Raw genomic sequence first — 17,012 nt, forward strand, 5'->3', positions numbered from 1 at the left:
TTCAGCAGCCTGAGTTGCCTTCTAACCAACATCCCACAGGGCTGCCCACTGCCTTCTACATTCCAAGCCTTCGGCAGCTGATTGTGAATTCATGCTCCTTGTTTTGATTGTACGGCATGTATGCCGCTACGGGGGCCTGCGGCAAGTTGGAACAAACAGTTTGTAATAAGAAGAAACAAGGAGGGATGAATGAATGATTGCCCGAGTACACATGCCGCTGAATGCTACCACGTACTCTCCAACGTCTCCTCAGATAATACCAGGAGCACATCAGTGACGGCTCTTTTAATTCCATTAAGAGCAATCAATGAGAAGATGTTTGGCCCGAAGGCTCGGGTCAGCGTTACGTAACCTTCAAGAGGCACTTACAAGATTAAGGCGATCTGCTTCGAGAGAACCCGACAAAGACCTGGTCCTGTGGTCCCCTGCACCTTGTCTGGTTCCTCCAGGACGTCCCTCACTGTTCACCTCTGGTCATCATCATGGAGGCCAAAAATGAATTAAAGGAAATGTGTCACCCAATGTTTTATCTGCCTTTTAAAAACAGATAGCAGCACATATCCTTTTACTCTAATCTGATTTTATTTTCTAGTACCTGAACATGATTATGGGGGCGGCCATCTTGCCTGAAACAGAATTTACAAAGCATTAAAAAATGGCTTTACGGACGCCCCATGGTCCATAGACACAACATGGTCAGGAGGGGACCCTATTGACTTCTATGGGAGAGTTTTGTGGGCATCCTCTGTGACCTGTGCAGAGGTCACTGTACAAGGATAGAATAGATAAGCTCTGACAATCGCCTATTGTGGTTTAACAAATTGAAAAAATTAACAGAAATGCTGCAATAGATTTTTCACAAGAAAGGTGTCATTGTAATCAGCAGGGTCAACCCTACCAGGCAGTATGCCTGGTTTAATCGGATTGATCCTACTGACACGTGCTCTTTTTGTGCACCTTTGGGGGAATCGGCAACCTTCCCCTTCTTCTTTGGCAGACCTGCGAAGGGAAGCATACTTACCAACTCCTTCCCTTCCCGGTCTTGGCTTCTCTGCTTAGCTTCTAGGTGGAAAACTTACGTTTTGATGCTGCTGCAGCCAATCACTGGCCGCAGTGGTGACTTGCTTCCCTTGCGGCATGTCAAATATTCACATGACGCAGCTGCAGCCAGAGATTGGCTTTAGCGGCAACAAAACGCAAGTTCACATCCTGCAAGCTGAGTGGAGAAGCCGAGGCCGGGAAGAGAAGGAGCGCTGGGAAGCAGGCGAGTATGCTTCGCCTCGCAGGTCTGCCGAAGAGGGGGGTTTTCCGAAAACCCCCCATGTTAGCACAACCCAGACATACCCATAATTTCACCAAGGAAGCCCCCCTGACTTGAGCATCAGAGCAGTTCATGCTCCAATGCTCTCCCTTGCTCTGCGCAGGACAAGGGCTCTTTTATTTAGTATAACACACTGCCTGGCGATGGCTTCCGCCCAGCAGTGTGTTCGGTGATGTCACCGGCTCTGATGGGCGGGCTTTAGCGCTGCCCTAGCCATTTTGATAAAAGAGCCCTTGTCCTGCGCAGGGCAAGGGAGACCATTGGAGCATAAACTGCTCCGATGATCAAGTCAGGGGGGCTGCCTGGGTGAAAATGGGGATATGTCCAGGTTCAGCTCTGAACCCAGACAACCCCTTTAAGGTAGAATTTTAGTAACTAACATTTAAAGGCTGTTGTCACTTCCAGTCACCAGTAGAGGGAGCTTGTTGCAAACTTCTCATACATTGCACTCAATAATAGAATAGTATGCAGTGAGCTCCCCCTGGTGGTGGATGCAGGCAGACAGAATATTACCTTTAACTTTAAGATTCATAGCTCTGTATCCGAAAAACAAAGCTTCAAATGTTATAAAGATATATTAAGAAAGGAATAGAAGCAGAATGTGAGACCTGAAAACTCCAGGATGATCTCATCTTCTTCCAATGCAGCCAAAAATAATAAAGTGAAGGAAAATCCTAGCGATTTATATATTAATATAATAATATATTGAGTATTATGAGCCAAGTGAAAATATTCCTTTAAAGACTATCCTCACGGCGAAGCATCATGGTTGCAAATTTCACCACCATGCTGATTGTTTCCAGGCAGGTGATGGCCAGTTCGCAGTGTTCGCCAGCGAAAACATGCGGGCTGCCATCTTAACTCACAAGTCCGGCGATGCACAGGTAAGTCCTTACCTGTGCCTGTGCGCGAGCCGGTCTGAAACAAATGCGGTCACCGGGAGCAGGCAGTTCCGGAACTGCCTGCTCCCGGTGACCGCATTTGTTTTAGACCGGCTCGCGCACAGGCACTGGTAAGGACTTACCTGTGCATCGCCGGACTTGTGAGTTAAGATGGCAGCCCGCATGTGTTCGCGGGCGAACACGGCGAACTGGCCATCACTGTTTCCAGGCATTAATGTGATCTTTAACCTATGCACACATCATAGTTGAAGGCATTCATTGACTGCAGCAACACACAGGGCCATGTCCATTCCCTGGCAGGGAGAAAACGGCCCAGGCACTGGAAGATGCAGGAATGGGAGCCAGTGTGCAGGATCAATAATTTTTATCCCCAGAATCTCCCTTTAAGCGTTATTTCTGAGTATTAGACTGTTTCCGTTGATGTTTCCTGACATCTGCAGTGAACTGCACCGCACATTGCCCTGTAATCAAGGTCCTAATAGGCACAGACCGGGCCCCTTAAATGGTAAACCTGGTCCATTAATTCCTCCGGCGAATCCGTATTAAGATTTGATTGGGACTCATTTGGTCCTATAATTCATAACACAAATGTGACTCTGTTTTTCTCAGCCGGAGCTCATGAATCTGTTTTCCATTTAACGGTGACGTAATCGGGTTCCTGTGATGGCGATCACTCAAAAGATTATTCATATAAACATATGGAGACGGCGAGGAATGGGAGTGATTTACAGAGAAAGCAGACATTGTTTATAACACCCGGAAACTCAGCTGAGTATGAGGGTTCACGTATATGGCGGTATTATCACTGTGCGGATTCATGCAGAGATCTACTGTCCTTATTGAATGCCTAATCACCGGCCCTGTGCCAGCAATCATTATCACATGTATTAGTACAGGGTGCCCAACTGAGGGGCAAAGGGCAGTGGTCTAGGGTTAATGCCCAATATCTTGGATGGTAAAGGGGTTAACGGTTTAGGGTGGGTTTATAACAGATCTTTATAGGACTTGGAGCACCTGTTATAGAGCCTGTTATAATGCTGGCTTCCTGCCCCCACCACCAGGGGGAGCTCACTACATACAGCACCCATTGAACTAATTCAACCTGTTCTCCAACCTACTGCTGATAGACTACAACTCCCAGTATGCCTGGACAACCACAGCCATGCTGGGAGCTGTAGTTTTGCAACAGCTAGAGAGACACAGGTTGGACGCTACTGAACTAAACACTGGTTTAAAACCTCTAAGTCATGGATGTCAAACTCATGGCCCTCCAGATGTTGCAAAAATACAACTCCCATCATTCTCTGATAGCTGTAGTATGCACAGGCATGATGGGAGTTGTAGTTTTGCAACAGCTGGAGGGCCACGAGTTTGACATCCCTGCTCTAAGTAAATTGCTCCCCCTAGTGGTGGTTACAGGCAGAAAGAATTTGATCATTTAAAGGGGTATTCTAGTTAGAATAAATGATGCCTTATCCAATAGATGAGGGATAACTGCTAGATTAGCTGGGGAGGGGGGAGGGTCCTCCTCCTGGTTCAGATACAGCAGCAGATACCCTCCATTGTCCTGCTGTTTAGACAGAGGCGGAGGATCGTCCTGCTCTCCCCGCTGCGAGTCGTGTAAATGGTCACAGAGTACCAAGCTCTTATTAAAGGGAATTTCCTATCAGACGTTTATGGCACATCCACAGGTGGGGTTCGCTGACTTATCCAGGAGGCGGCTGCCCTTCTGAGGGAGTTATCCAAACAGACGAGCAACCAATATGGCCGCCGTTACGACTCTCACAGGGGTTAATCAGCTCCTCTGTGGTCCTGAATGGCAAAACTGCATTGCAATGTGTAAATGTATTACCGTCACCTATATCTCACCATAACTATACCAGCAGAGATGGGCCCTGATGCAAAATACATAACAGGGCCCCCACCTACCATGTACCATTTATAATACTGGGGGATTCCTATGTAGTAGAGGAGTTTACAGCAAGTGACTATCCCCTGTAACTATGCTATTATATATCACTGGGAAAACTGGGTGACAACCCCTGTGGAGTCAGTAATAGCTGCCATAATATAATTATAAATATGAAGAATATATATTATCTTTTAGACTACTTCTCAGGAACACTGTAATTGTTTGCCAATAGAAACCAATCACAGCGCAGCTTTCATTTCTTAAACTGTTCTGGTAAAGTTAAAGCTGTGCTCTGATTGGTTGCTATGGGCAAGCAAAATCCCAGCACTGGAGAGATTTATAGAACTGACTAAAAGAAAAACTGCCTTCCTTGCTCATAGCAACCAATCACAGCACAGCTTTCATATTTCAAGAGCACGGTAGGAAATAGAAGCTGCGCTGTGATTGGCTTTTTCTTTTAGACAGTTTTGTAAATCTTCCTAATGCTCTGTCTTTCTTGTCCATAGCAACCAATGACAACGCAGCTTTCAATTCCTAGTGTGCCCTTCAACTGTGAAAGCTGTGACGTGATTGGTTGATATGGGCAAGAAAGACAGTTTCTTTGAGATAGCTTCATAAAAATCCACGGTGCTGGGTCCATCTTGCCCATAGCAACCAATCAGTGTGCAGCTTTCACTTTACCACAGCAGTTTAAAGAAGATATCCAGGATTTTGATATTGATGGCCTATCGTCAGGATAGGTCATCAATATGAGATCGGCTGGTGTCCGAGTACCGGCATCTCCCCCAATCAGCTGTTCAAAGAGACCTCAGCGCTATGTGAGCGCCTAGACCCCTTCCTAGGCCAGTGACGTCACGTTCATCGCTCATGTGGCCTAGACGCATATCAGTCCCATTCAAGTAAATTTGGCTGACCTGCAATACCAAGCTCAGCCACTATACAATGTTTGGCGCTGTGCTTGGCAAGCTGAGAGGAGGCCGCAGCACTCACTGGAGCACCGCGGCCTCTTCAAACAGCTGATTGGAGAGAGTGGCAGGACTTGCACCCCCTCTGATCAGATACTGATGACCTATCCTGAAGACAGGACATCAATTTCAAAATCACAAAATACCCCTTTAAGAAATGAAACCTTATACTTATCAATATTGTAGCTGATCAAGTTGGAGCATGTAGGCCTCGTCCTGGGAGCGCCCTAAACACGCCGGGAATGCCCACTTATAGACAGGTCTTACATAAGTCCAACCTATTTTCAGACAGGAACGGCCCACAATTTGAAATTTGAAGGCAGACCCTGCAAATTTGGGACTGTTGACAACTATAAAAGCTGTGCTGTGATTGGTTGCTATGGTAACAAGGCTGTTTTTTTAACAGCTTTTATAAATTAGGCCTACAGTATCAATTTTGCCTTATGTTCCTTTGGGCCCCATCCTGGGAACACCCCAAACACACCTACCTATAGACAGGTCTTACCTAAGTCCCACCTATTTTCATCCGGGAACCGCCCAAATTTTGAAAATTAGGGGCAGACCCTGCAAATTCGGGACTGTTGGCAACTATAAAAGCTGCGCTGTGATTTTTTTGATATCGTAACAAGGGCTGTTTTTCGACAGTTTTTTTTTTCATAAATGAGGCCTAGGGTATCCATTTTGCCTGATGTTCCCTTAACATTTCAGACATGACTTTCTATGTGTCTGAAGTTGCCATCTTGCCACCTTTCCTAGTGCCATCCTTCTTTGATGTGTCCTGTAAGGGGGTCTTGGTGACCTCGTGGGCTCAATCGATAAGTCTTCACGAGAAGAACATATGGAGAAGCAGCTATGGAGAACTGAGCATGTGCTTCACCCCCCGTTTTTGCTGCAGCTGGGGCCTCCGCACTCTCTCCTGGGGGGCTTAGCCCCATCCATCGTCCAGACTCTGAGTCATTTCCTACATAAGAAACTCTGGAACTTCAACAACCTGACACCTGTGCGAGCGCCGCAGCCGCACAGCCGTTCTGTGTTCTTTCAATTGTCTGTTTTAAGTTTCCACTCTGGAGACGGCGTATCTGGGACGGAGCTCAGGAAATGGAGTTAGATTTTTTTTTATAATAATGTCTGACATCTTAAAGGATAGGTCGGCTCGTCCCAGAACTACCACAATCCTCATCGCGTGCTTGAAAGGTGACATTGTGAGGGACCTTTCTCAGGAGCGTGGCAGCTGATGCCTCAGTGAAGTTCACTGACTTATATAGGAGAGGCTCACCTCCTATCAAAATTTGACAAAATTTGACATCATCTCACACCCCCATACCTTTCAACTTTTTGGACGGTCAAAGAGGGACACCTATGGCTCGTTGTGTGAAAGGTCCATTTTCCCTGCATATTTATACATTTTAATAGTTTTCTTAGCGCACAATAACGCAAAAAGTATATGAATATAGAAAAAAATCCAAATTGCATCAAATAATGAAATAATATACAAGAGAGGCTCTAATATACAGATAGGACCCAGAAAAACACTTTGTGGATCAATATTGCACATGTAATAATGTAATTCTAGACCTCAGATCAAAGAGAGACATTTAAAGGCTATGTACACCTTCTGAGGCAATTTTTGTTTATGATTGCATTTTACTCATTTTGGGCTAAAAATCATTTTTTCCGTTGGTCGTTATTAAAAACATTGAGCCGTTCTGTCACAAATAGTTCACTGTTTTTCTAGTTGTATGACTGTTACTTTCACTTTCACTTTGTGCCGGTCATCTAATAAACCTTATCTCTAAACTACTAAGCGGTCATAAACACTTATTTAAGCCACATTATTATCAGTAAGATAAGAACTGAGCTATAATGAGTGTTTGTAATGTCAGAGAGCAGAGATAAGGAGTCCATCAGCTCCCCAACTGACCGAAAATAAATAAAATCCAAAGGATGCTCATTAGAGCAGTTCAGCTCTGTACAGAAAAAAGGGCTCCATATTTTTAATAAAGACAAATGAGGGCACGTACTTCCCGCTCCAGAGCAAAAACCTGCAATGATGTCATGAGGGGGCGGGGCCTAATAGTGTACAGTAGAAGGGGTGGTGAAGGACCTGTGATGATGTCACTGTCATGTGACCAGTGCAGAAGAGGAGGGCATTCTGCAGTGAGGACCAGAAATTGTGGTGACATAGAATTCTACAAAATGCACTGTCAACAAATGGCGCCCCATAGAAAACTGCTATGGTGATCAACTGATCGCCAGCTCCCAAGATCTCCAACAGTTGCAGTCAGCTGCTTATTTTCCCTGCAGTGGCCACTACAGGGCAAATTTAGTATTACATGCGTATATTGAAAGAAAGACTGTTGACTGTATAAGTACTGTAATACATGGCAGGCCTGAGTATACCATAGTGAGAGCTGGTTACTGGCTCTCCACTGTGGCTTAAAGAGGGGGCCCTGAGACGAGGACCCCCACTGGGATGTCCGCTCCGCATTCCTACGTGACCCACTCCCTGCTGATTGTTTAGTATGTGTAACCATTACTAATATGAGAGAAGTGCAGGGAGTGGAGCTGTCAGTCCCCCAGAAGGAAAAAATTACAGGGATATCCCAGCCCCCACTTCAGCTCCAATCCCGACCCCCTCCATCTGTTTCTTGTTACTCATTTCAGTTCTCGTTCTGTACCGAGCCCTCATCATGGAGGGAACCAAAACCAGTCCTCAGGAGGCTCTGCTGAAGTCATGTTCTTTGTCTTACAGATCCCGAAACCTTCATGCATCAGTGTGAATTAGTGACTAAATTCATGAGGAGTGGACATCAGGTTCATGTACAAGACACCCGTCTGAATACTCTATCTATCTATCTATCTATTTATCTATCAGATATCTATATCTTCTATCTATCTGTCTATCAAATATCTATCCATCTATCTATCTCATATCTACCGGTATATCTTCTATCTATCTATCTATCTATCTATCTCATATCTATCTTTCTATCTATCCATCTGTCCCATATCTATCGCTCCACCCATCCATTCATTCATACAGGCACTAGTCACCCCCAAACATCCCCTCTATCTATGCCCCTAATTATATGGTGATGTGCTGCCATCCTGGGCTCATTATGCAGTTAAAAGGGTCTTCCAAGACCCTCAGAACTGTAGGTAAAGACAGGGAGCGTTATAAGATATCAAAAGAAGCCATGTTCCGTGTTCGATTCCCCGCCGGTCCAGTAGTGTTGCTCTGACTTCCACCATGACCCCCTGAAGCCAGTTGTCTAGTGGGGTTATCTAGACCAGTGTTTCCCAACCAGTGTGCCTCCAGCTGTTGCAAAACTACAACTCCCAGCATGCCCGGACAGCCTTTGGCTGTGCGGGCATGCTGGGAGTTGTAGTTTTGCACCAGCTGGAGGCACACTGGTTGGGAAACACTGATCTAGACTGTAGAGAGACTGCAGCAGTGACCTCCCTGACAGCAGTGTAGTATATATAATGGCTAGACGGCCCACGTTCTATACACACATACAGTATATACGTCCTCAGGTTATGTGATGTTGCTTCACTCCATTGTTACTTCACTATTTATTTTCCTGCTCTGTACTTTTCGATTGCTGTATATTTTGATCTATTCGCCGTCAGACTCTTAATTAAAAGCAGATTTTCCAGTGAGACAATAGAGCAGACTGCGCAGCGCTCTCAGGAAGTTCTCCAGATCCTCGGCCCAGTATAATATTATGGTCTCTCAGAGACGGGTCTGAATGGGGAGTGTGGCTTCACATAAAGGGTTAACCTCTTACCTTGCTGCTTTGTCACTAGCATCCTCCATGTTGTAGACATGACCAGTCCAGGAGGGGCACTTCCAATAACAGGGTTTCTTTGGGTTAGCGAGGTCACTTTTCCGGGATGTGTGGAGGGTCTTTCTGCTTCCTGAGCTTTATCAGGATCTAGGGGGGAACAGAAAGGTTTTGGTTGGTAAGTTATATATGTGTGAAAGGGCATCTGTCAGCAGTTTTGTACCTATGACACTGGCTGACCTGTTACATGTGCGCTTGGCAGCTGAAGGCATCTGTGTTGGTCCCATGTACCTATATGCCCGCATTGCTGAGAAAAATGATGTTTTAATATATGCAAATGAGCCTCTAGGAGCAACGGGGGTGTTACCATTACACCTGTAGTAAATAGCACAATATTTGTTCCCCAATGTGTTTTCTAATAGATGCTGTCACTTGAATGTGTCGTCTGGTTTCGAAAACACATTTTTAAATGCCCGCTCAGAGGAGGAGAGGCTAGAAAGAGCGTCTCCTAATCTGGAGGACTTGGCACATCCATATTACATGAACAGCCCATTGAATTTAATGGAAATTGTGTAATACTATTTTTCCCCTGTGGTGGTGCTGCAGGTATATCAAACACTTGCTGCTGTTCCTTCTCTACCAGATTACAGATGATCTCTAGTGGTTCAAGTTTTAGGACACGCTGTGTAAAACTTACCCTTAGGGGTTGGTAATAAGGAAATAATGCAGCATGCAATAAATGGTGCCACCATGATTCATGGGATACAAATATTCTATGAGTAACCCAGAAGACAATGAAGTATTGTCTTAAGAAGGATCACTTGTAATTAATTCACTTATGGGAGCACAATGATAATTTTTTAGTTATGTACTCACTTTTCCCAAGAACTTGCATTCCTGGTGTTGGTGTTTCATGAGATTGGGAAGATGTCAACATCACATCTTGTAGGTTGGTCTTTCGAGAAGAGACCTGAGCTTCCCCAATGGATAATATCCTCTCAGTTTCCGTTCTCGCTTTTGCCTCCATTGTTATGTGATCTCCGATATCCATAGTGGCCTGGAAAAGGTCACTTTCCATAATATGAGGCAGTAAAGTGGACAGTGGTGTTGAAGGTTGAGATTGGTGAGAAGGGTCTGTAGAAGGTTCTACATCAATTACTTGTACAACTGCATCGACTGTTTCCTTGGACTGTGCATAAGGAGACAGATATTGACCTTCTGTATCGTTCCCTGGGTTGAAGGCCTCCTCAAAGATTGCGTTTCCATCCTTCTGATAATGTGCACCATCTTCATGAGGAAACTCAATGTCAGCGGATATAACTTCATTACTTTCCGGTATGGTGTCTTGCAGAGTTGAGTATCCATCTGTGGTCCGTAACGCGGCTCGATATCTCTCTGTAGGCAGCGCCCCATGGACCTTAGGAATTGTATTATCATCAAGAAAGTTGTCTTCTATAGTGACTTTTGGACCTTGTGGAGTTCCAGGGCCTTCATGAGATTCTAGGCTATTTTGTAGCAGTTCTTTGGTCACCTGTTTATCTCCGCTCTCTATTTGAAGTTTTTGTATTGGAGTAAAAGGCCCATCATTTCCCACATGTGAATTCGATATGGCTGTAGATGTCAGAGTTATGGTGGAAAGAGTCGGACGGACGGTGGTTAATGTTTTGATGTCGTGCTCTGTTTCCACATCATTCTTTAGTTGCAAGCCATCTTCTACGATTTCAGAAAAAGGTCTCACGTGGCTCATGTCTTCCTCATGCAGAACTTTGTTTCCACTCTTATTTTCTATATTATCTGCTGAGATTCTGGAGATAGTTGGATGGAGTTTGAAATGTGTTTGCCCAAGTTCTTCTGACGATGTCACAACAGTTTGCAAGTCATCTGCTTTTTTAGATGTAAATTCATTTGAGATCTTCTTGGCGTTTTCTAGTTTATTCTCCTCTGCGGCTGTTGCAATCAACGATCCAGGAGGTTTAGTGAGAATAATTTCTTCACGATTTGTTGGAGTCCAGGTGCGGATGTTAGAGGTCTCAACCTTTGGTGCTTCTAAAGCCCATCTTGATGTTTCCTCAGAGAAATTCCTCATTGAATTGTCCTTAGTAAGTTCATAGCTAGGTTGCTCTTTAGTGACCTCTACGCCAAATATGGAAGTTGAAGGCTCGATGACTGCCAAGTTGGCCAAACATATCAACACGGTGAGCTGTGCACAACCTGCCATCTTTATGTTCCAGGCTGGGTAGTTTTTATCTCATTTGTCTACTGTCCAACCATGGCTGGTTCCACGTATGCTGATACACCCAGGAGACCTGTCACACAAAAGAAATGCAAAGGTTACTATTTATAGCAGAGCTAACATCAACACGAAGCAGAGAGCCAAGCTCTTGAATGTTCATGTAAGTGTGCCAGATGGCGCTTCCGCCCTTTGCAAATGAATACTTCATTGTTATTGTGTATGTTAGTGCTTTCCAGCTGTGGTGAAACTACAACTCCCAGCATGCCCTGTCAGAAGAACCCTGGAGAACCATTGGTTACAGACCAATGATGCATAACAGAACCTGTAGACCTTTGATCCATACCATCTCATGCACTGGCAAGCCAATGGCAGTTAGGTGGTGGGACCTGGTTTAGCTTTTACACTTGGACCCAGGTAGTACCAATAAAGTCAATTATTACTACCCATACCGAAATTGCATGGACCTTTTTCTACAGCAAGCATTCTCCTCAAGATTCCTCCAAAAAGCTTCCCGTCTCAAGATACATGACGGTGGTGGCTGTCGCCAACCAGACCTGGAGATGGCTGCAGCTACTTTGCTTTTGCCTAAGTTCTTCACTCGGCGTTGTGTCTGAATTAGCACAACTATCCTAGGGGAGCATTCCCTTAATTTATCTCTCCTGCACGATGGGCACGTCCCTGTGTTCTTCCTCTCTCTTCAGATCAGATATAACGAGACTCAGATTGTCTATGCAGGTGCCACTTCAGGGGTCCCCTTTAGACATGCTCCATTGATAAAATAGGTCTCCTGAAGAAGCTCTGTGTCAGAAGTACAAGATACAGAAATATATGGGTAGTGCTAAAGGGTTCCAGACTGTGCAGGGTGTGGAGATTCAATGGGTTCCCCAATTAATGGACCATCCTACAGTGATGTTGGAGCATTCTCTGTATGGGAAAAAACTGGAACAAACAGACAACTTTCTCATATTACAAAAAAAAAGAAAAAATTGGAATCAAAGGGTTAACTTTAGAGAGCCCCCAATAATGACCTTAATATTTTACAGAGAGCACAGATCATCATCCATGCATTACACTGCAGCTCCTTGATTTTACTGAGAACTGTGTAATACTTTGTTTCCCCTGCGGAGGCGCTGCAGAGACATTGAGCGCCTGCTGTCAGTCCCCCCCCCCCCACAGATTACAGCTGATTGCTGGGGGTCTCACTAGCAGGATCCCTGTGATCTGCTTATCGTTGGAGGAGACTTCTAACAGAAAGGGATTTTCCGAAGCGCACTTCAGAACCCAGTCCAATGACAGGAGAGATTCCAGCAGCACAGACGCCGGGCGTTAGAACCTTTCACACCGAGTCTGAATATTTATCCTGGGATGAGAAAATTCTCAGCAGATAATATTTCTGACAACCCGGAGACGTAACCTCGTATTAATCGGAGGCCCCTTTGAAATCCTCCGACATTTCCTCTCTTAAGCTGTGTTTTGGTTAAGACCTTTCCTATTTCTGGGAATTGTGCTGCTAGAAAAACATACGTTCTGGAGGAAAGAATATTCCACAGCCCAGGAAAAACCTGAAACCAAGTCACTGCGACCTGCCGAACCTAAATGATATCGTACCAGTGTGGACTGCTACTATCTATGGCACTTCTGTAAGTAAAATCAATGTAGATTTATTCACCAACGCAACGTTTCGGTCCACACACTGTATCACTGCTTGAGAAAGTTTCCTGTGTTTGGACCGAAACGTTGCGTTGGTGAATAAATCTGCATTGATTTTACTTACGGAAGTTCCGTGGACAATTTAGATTTATAATTTTTGGGGATTGGATCGCTCCAACGGCCGCTGGCACCCGCTTTCAACCAGTTTCTGCTGTGCTGCTCAAAGCTTTGGACTTTTTTATCTATCTTTTATCTATTTCATATCAACCTATCCGTCTGTCTATCCCCCCCCCCTCCCCGACTGTAAACACCCTGTTAACTGTTTCATCAACACCCCCTTGAAATAACAATTTTTCATTGTGCTGCCCCTCTGTTATCCCTCCTGGAAATGTAAGAATACATTGACAACTTCCTACACTTTTGATTGGCGGAATGTTTTTTTATTTTTTTATTTTATTTATTGACAGAGAAAATTACAAAATTATTTTCTGAACATTTTAGGCTACTTTCACACCGGCGTTTTGGCTTTCCGTTTGTGAGATCTGTTCAGGGCTCTCAGTTTTACCCTAATGCATTCTGAATTAAAAAGGATCCGCTCAGAATGCATCAGTTTGCCTCCGATCAGTCTCCATTCTGCTCTAGAGGCTGCCTGCAGCGTTTTGCTGTCCACTTGACGAAACTTACACAATCTGGAACAATAGAAAACGGATCAGTCTCCCACTGACTTTCAATGGAGTTCATGGCGGATCCGTCTTGGCTTAGGTTCAGTGTTGTGTAGATTGTATTATTTTTCCTTATAACATGGTTATAAGGGAAAATAGTAGCATTTTTAATACAGAATACTTAGTACAATAGGGCTGGAGGGGTTAAAAAAATAAATATATAATTTAACTCACCTTAATCCACTTGTTCGCGCAGCCCGGCTTCTCTTCTGTCTTCTTCTTTGCTGTGCAGGAGGAACACCACAGTGACGGATCATGTGACGGACCATGTGATGAGCGCAGTGATGTCACCATAGGTCCTTTTCCTCCTGCACAGCAAAGAAGAAGACAGAAGAGATGCCGGCTGCGCGAACAAGTGGATTAAGGTGAGTTAAATTATTTGATTTATTTTTTTAACCCCTCCAGCCCTATTGTACTATGCATTCTGTATTAAGAATGCAATTATTTTCCCTTATAACCATGTTATAAGGGAAAATAATAATGATCCCCATCCCGATCGTCTCCTAGCAACCGTGTGTGAAAATCGCACCACATCTGCACTTGCTTGCGATTTTCACGCAGACCCATTCACTTCTATGGGGCCTGCGTTGCATGAAAAATGCACAATATAGAGCTTGCTGCGATTTTCACGCAACGCACAAGTGATGCGTGAAAATCACCGTTCATGTTCACAGCCCCATAGAAATGAATGGGTCCAGATTCAGTGCGGGTGCAATGCGCTCACCTCACGCATTGCACCTGCGCGGAAATTTCGCCCGTGTGAAACAGGCCTTAGGCTACTTTCACACTAGCGGCAGGACGGATACCGCTATTTCGCCATGGCGCCGGACCGCCGCTCCGTCCCCATTGACTATGATAGGGATGGGGCGGAGCTCTGGCGCAGCACGGCAGTGCACGGCGAAAGGCCGCCGGACTAAAAGTACTGCATGTCCGACTTTATAGTCAATGGGGACGGAGCGGCGGTCCGGCGGCACGGTGAAATAGCGGCAGGACGGATCCGACAGGGTGAACAGCCTGTGGTATCCGTCCTGCCGCTAGTGTGAAAGTACCCTTAACCATATACACACACTGTGAAAACCAACCTCGCGTGGTTAAAGGTCTTGCCAGAAAAAGTATTTTAATCAGAAGAGTCCTTTTATACTTATCACAATTAATTTGGGAAAAATCACCCAGAATCCAACATTCCACCGTAAATGGAATCACTATTTTCAATTTTTGGGTAATAAGTTTGTCTATTGCCTCCCAATATTCTGTTAGTTGTATACAAGACCAAAACATGTGCAAAAAATCTGCCCCAAGTGAGTCACATCGTGGACAATCAGACGCACCTCTCAACCCTGGTGTGACATGTCATCTATGTGTGATATTGAATTGAACCGAAACATGATTATAATCGTGTGACACTGCTCTTAAGTTAGTCATTATTTCCCCCCCAGTCATCTGGCTGGATCCTTAAAAGTACAGATTCCCAAACCATTTGTCCGAGGGGAACGTAAACCATTAAACAGTGCATCAAGAAACAATTTTCTAAAGTTGAGAAATTTTTAACTTCTGCCCCAAATTTCCCATCAAATCATTCAACGGTGTAGAAGTGTCTATCTGTAACAAAAATGTCCCCTTTACACTACAAAGTGCCGAACGTAGCTGTAAATATCTAAACCACGATAGGTTAATTATATGCTCTCTCCAAAAAAAGAAGTATAGCTCCATTACTCACCACTTGTGCATACAGAATATCGTTTTTTTTGCCAGTACTTATCTCAGCTCCTGTAAATAATAATTATACCAAAGGGGCGTACAATGGAGAGATCCCCTTATTCCCAACCAATCTCGAATAGTGCTCCACGTCTTAGTAAATAACTTTCTAGATTCCTTATAATCCAGTTGAACTCTGGATAATAACCCGGACTCTAATAATGTAAACATATTATCATCTGTAGATCTACTCAACAGTGTAGACTTTCCTCCCAGTGATTATAAAGCCATAGCTTAAAATAACGAAGGTTCAACTCTCCCCGCTCCATCGTCTTATAAAGATATTCCAGTCTGAGCCTCATCCGCTTTCTTCCCCAGATCATTAATAATTCTCTTAATTAACTTAAAGAGTTTATCCTCAACCCACAATGGAGAATTCTTAGGATATAGAGGAGTTGGGGTAATATTACCATCTTAACCAGGGACATTCTGTCAGCTCTAGATAAAGGAAGTCGAAGCCATACCGTCACTTTAGACCTCAACTTTCCTATCAACGGAATCAGATTTAGATGCAAAAAATCTTCAACTTTAGGGGATCTAGTCATGCCCAAATATTCAAATGAATCAGAAATCCTAAGTAAACTCAAGGGCCCTTCAATAGGTTATTCAGGTCTCTCCACAGGCATAAGCGTTGTCTTTGACCAGTTAATATCAAAGCCCGAGACTGCACCAAAGGCGTTATTCACTATTTGAATAAGTTCGGGAAGTGAGGTATTAGTATGATTTATAAAAAACAACACATCATCCGCGTATAGAGAGATGCGGTCCTCTATTCCTAGTACCCCAAACCCCTCAATCCCAGAATCCTGCCTAATTCTAGCAGCGAGGGGCTCAATATAAATATCAAATAATAATGGAGAGAGTGGACAACCCTGACGGGTACCTCTACTCAAAGAGAAGCTCTCCGTCAACCTCCCATTGATATTCAATCTTTCAATAGGGGACTTATACAATAGCTTAATCATATCTATAAATCTATAGACCTTACAAAGGAATCCCCACTCCACCCTGTCAAACGCCTTAGAGGCGGCTAAGGAAAGAATTGAGCGAGAGCCCCCCCGGAGGACTGTATGTTCGCAAACAGACGATGCAAATTATAATGAGTACCCTTATTAGGAATAAACCCGTTTTGATCTGGGTGTATAATTGATGTAATTACCTTGGATAGCCTTGTAGCCAGAATTCTTAAGAGAAGCTTCATATCTGTATTCAATAAAGAAATCCGCCTATATGACCCCATATCTAGGAGGTCCTTCCCCTATTTCAATGTTAGTATTATTACAGCCTCTGTCATTGACTCTGGAGGGCTATCCTCCTCAAATGATCCTAAAACAACCCTCAATAAAAGAGGGAGGATGATCTCCCCATATTTATGATAAAATTCATATGGGAGTCCATCTGACCCGGGGAAAGAATTCCCCGAACATGCCTTCAGTGCAGCCCCTAGCTCCTCTAGAGAGAGATCCGAATCCAGAAACTCCCTCTGAGTATCGGTAAGAACCGGAAGAGAAATAGAGTCCAAGTGTGAATTCATCTCTTCATCTGATATAACCTTATCTCAGTTATATAATTCAGCAAAATGCTTCAAAAAGGTTCCCTTAATACCCTCTCGTTCTTCAATAATTATACCCTCAGACCGAATACTAACTATCTCTTCTTTTTTTGTTCTTGATTAGAGATCACCCTCGCCAAGAGTTTCCCGGGTCTCCCCGCTTCAGAGAAAGATTTTTGTCCCTTAAAAAGAGCGTCTGCTGGGCCTTTTCC

The 17,012-nt window shown here is 44.3% G+C and overlaps 1 protein-coding gene across 3 annotated transcripts in view; it reads right to left on the minus strand.

Annotated features, from left to right (window-relative positions):
- PRRT3 (proline rich transmembrane protein 3) overlaps positions 1–17,012 on the minus strand; it is a 61,885-nt gene that overhangs the window by 13,375 nt on the left and 31,498 nt on the right. For all 3 annotated transcript variants that reach the window (XM_044301682.1, XM_044301683.1, XM_044301684.1), the window contains 2 exons: positions 9,765–11,194; positions 8,892–9,038 (listed from right to left, as the gene is read on the minus strand). In XM_044301682.1, the coding sequence (XP_044157617.1) occupies positions 8,892–9,038; positions 9,765–11,106 (1,489 nt within the window). In that variant the 5' untranslated portion in view covers positions 11,107–11,194. The remainder of the gene's footprint in view (positions 1–8,891; positions 9,039–9,764; positions 11,195–17,012) is intronic.

The sequence above is a fragment of the Bufo gargarizans genome, chromosome 7 (assembly GCF_014858855.1).
Source record: "Bufo gargarizans isolate SCDJY-AF-19 chromosome 7, ASM1485885v1, whole genome shotgun sequence".
NCBI lineage: Eukaryota > Metazoa > Chordata > Amphibia > Anura > Bufonidae > Bufo > Bufo gargarizans.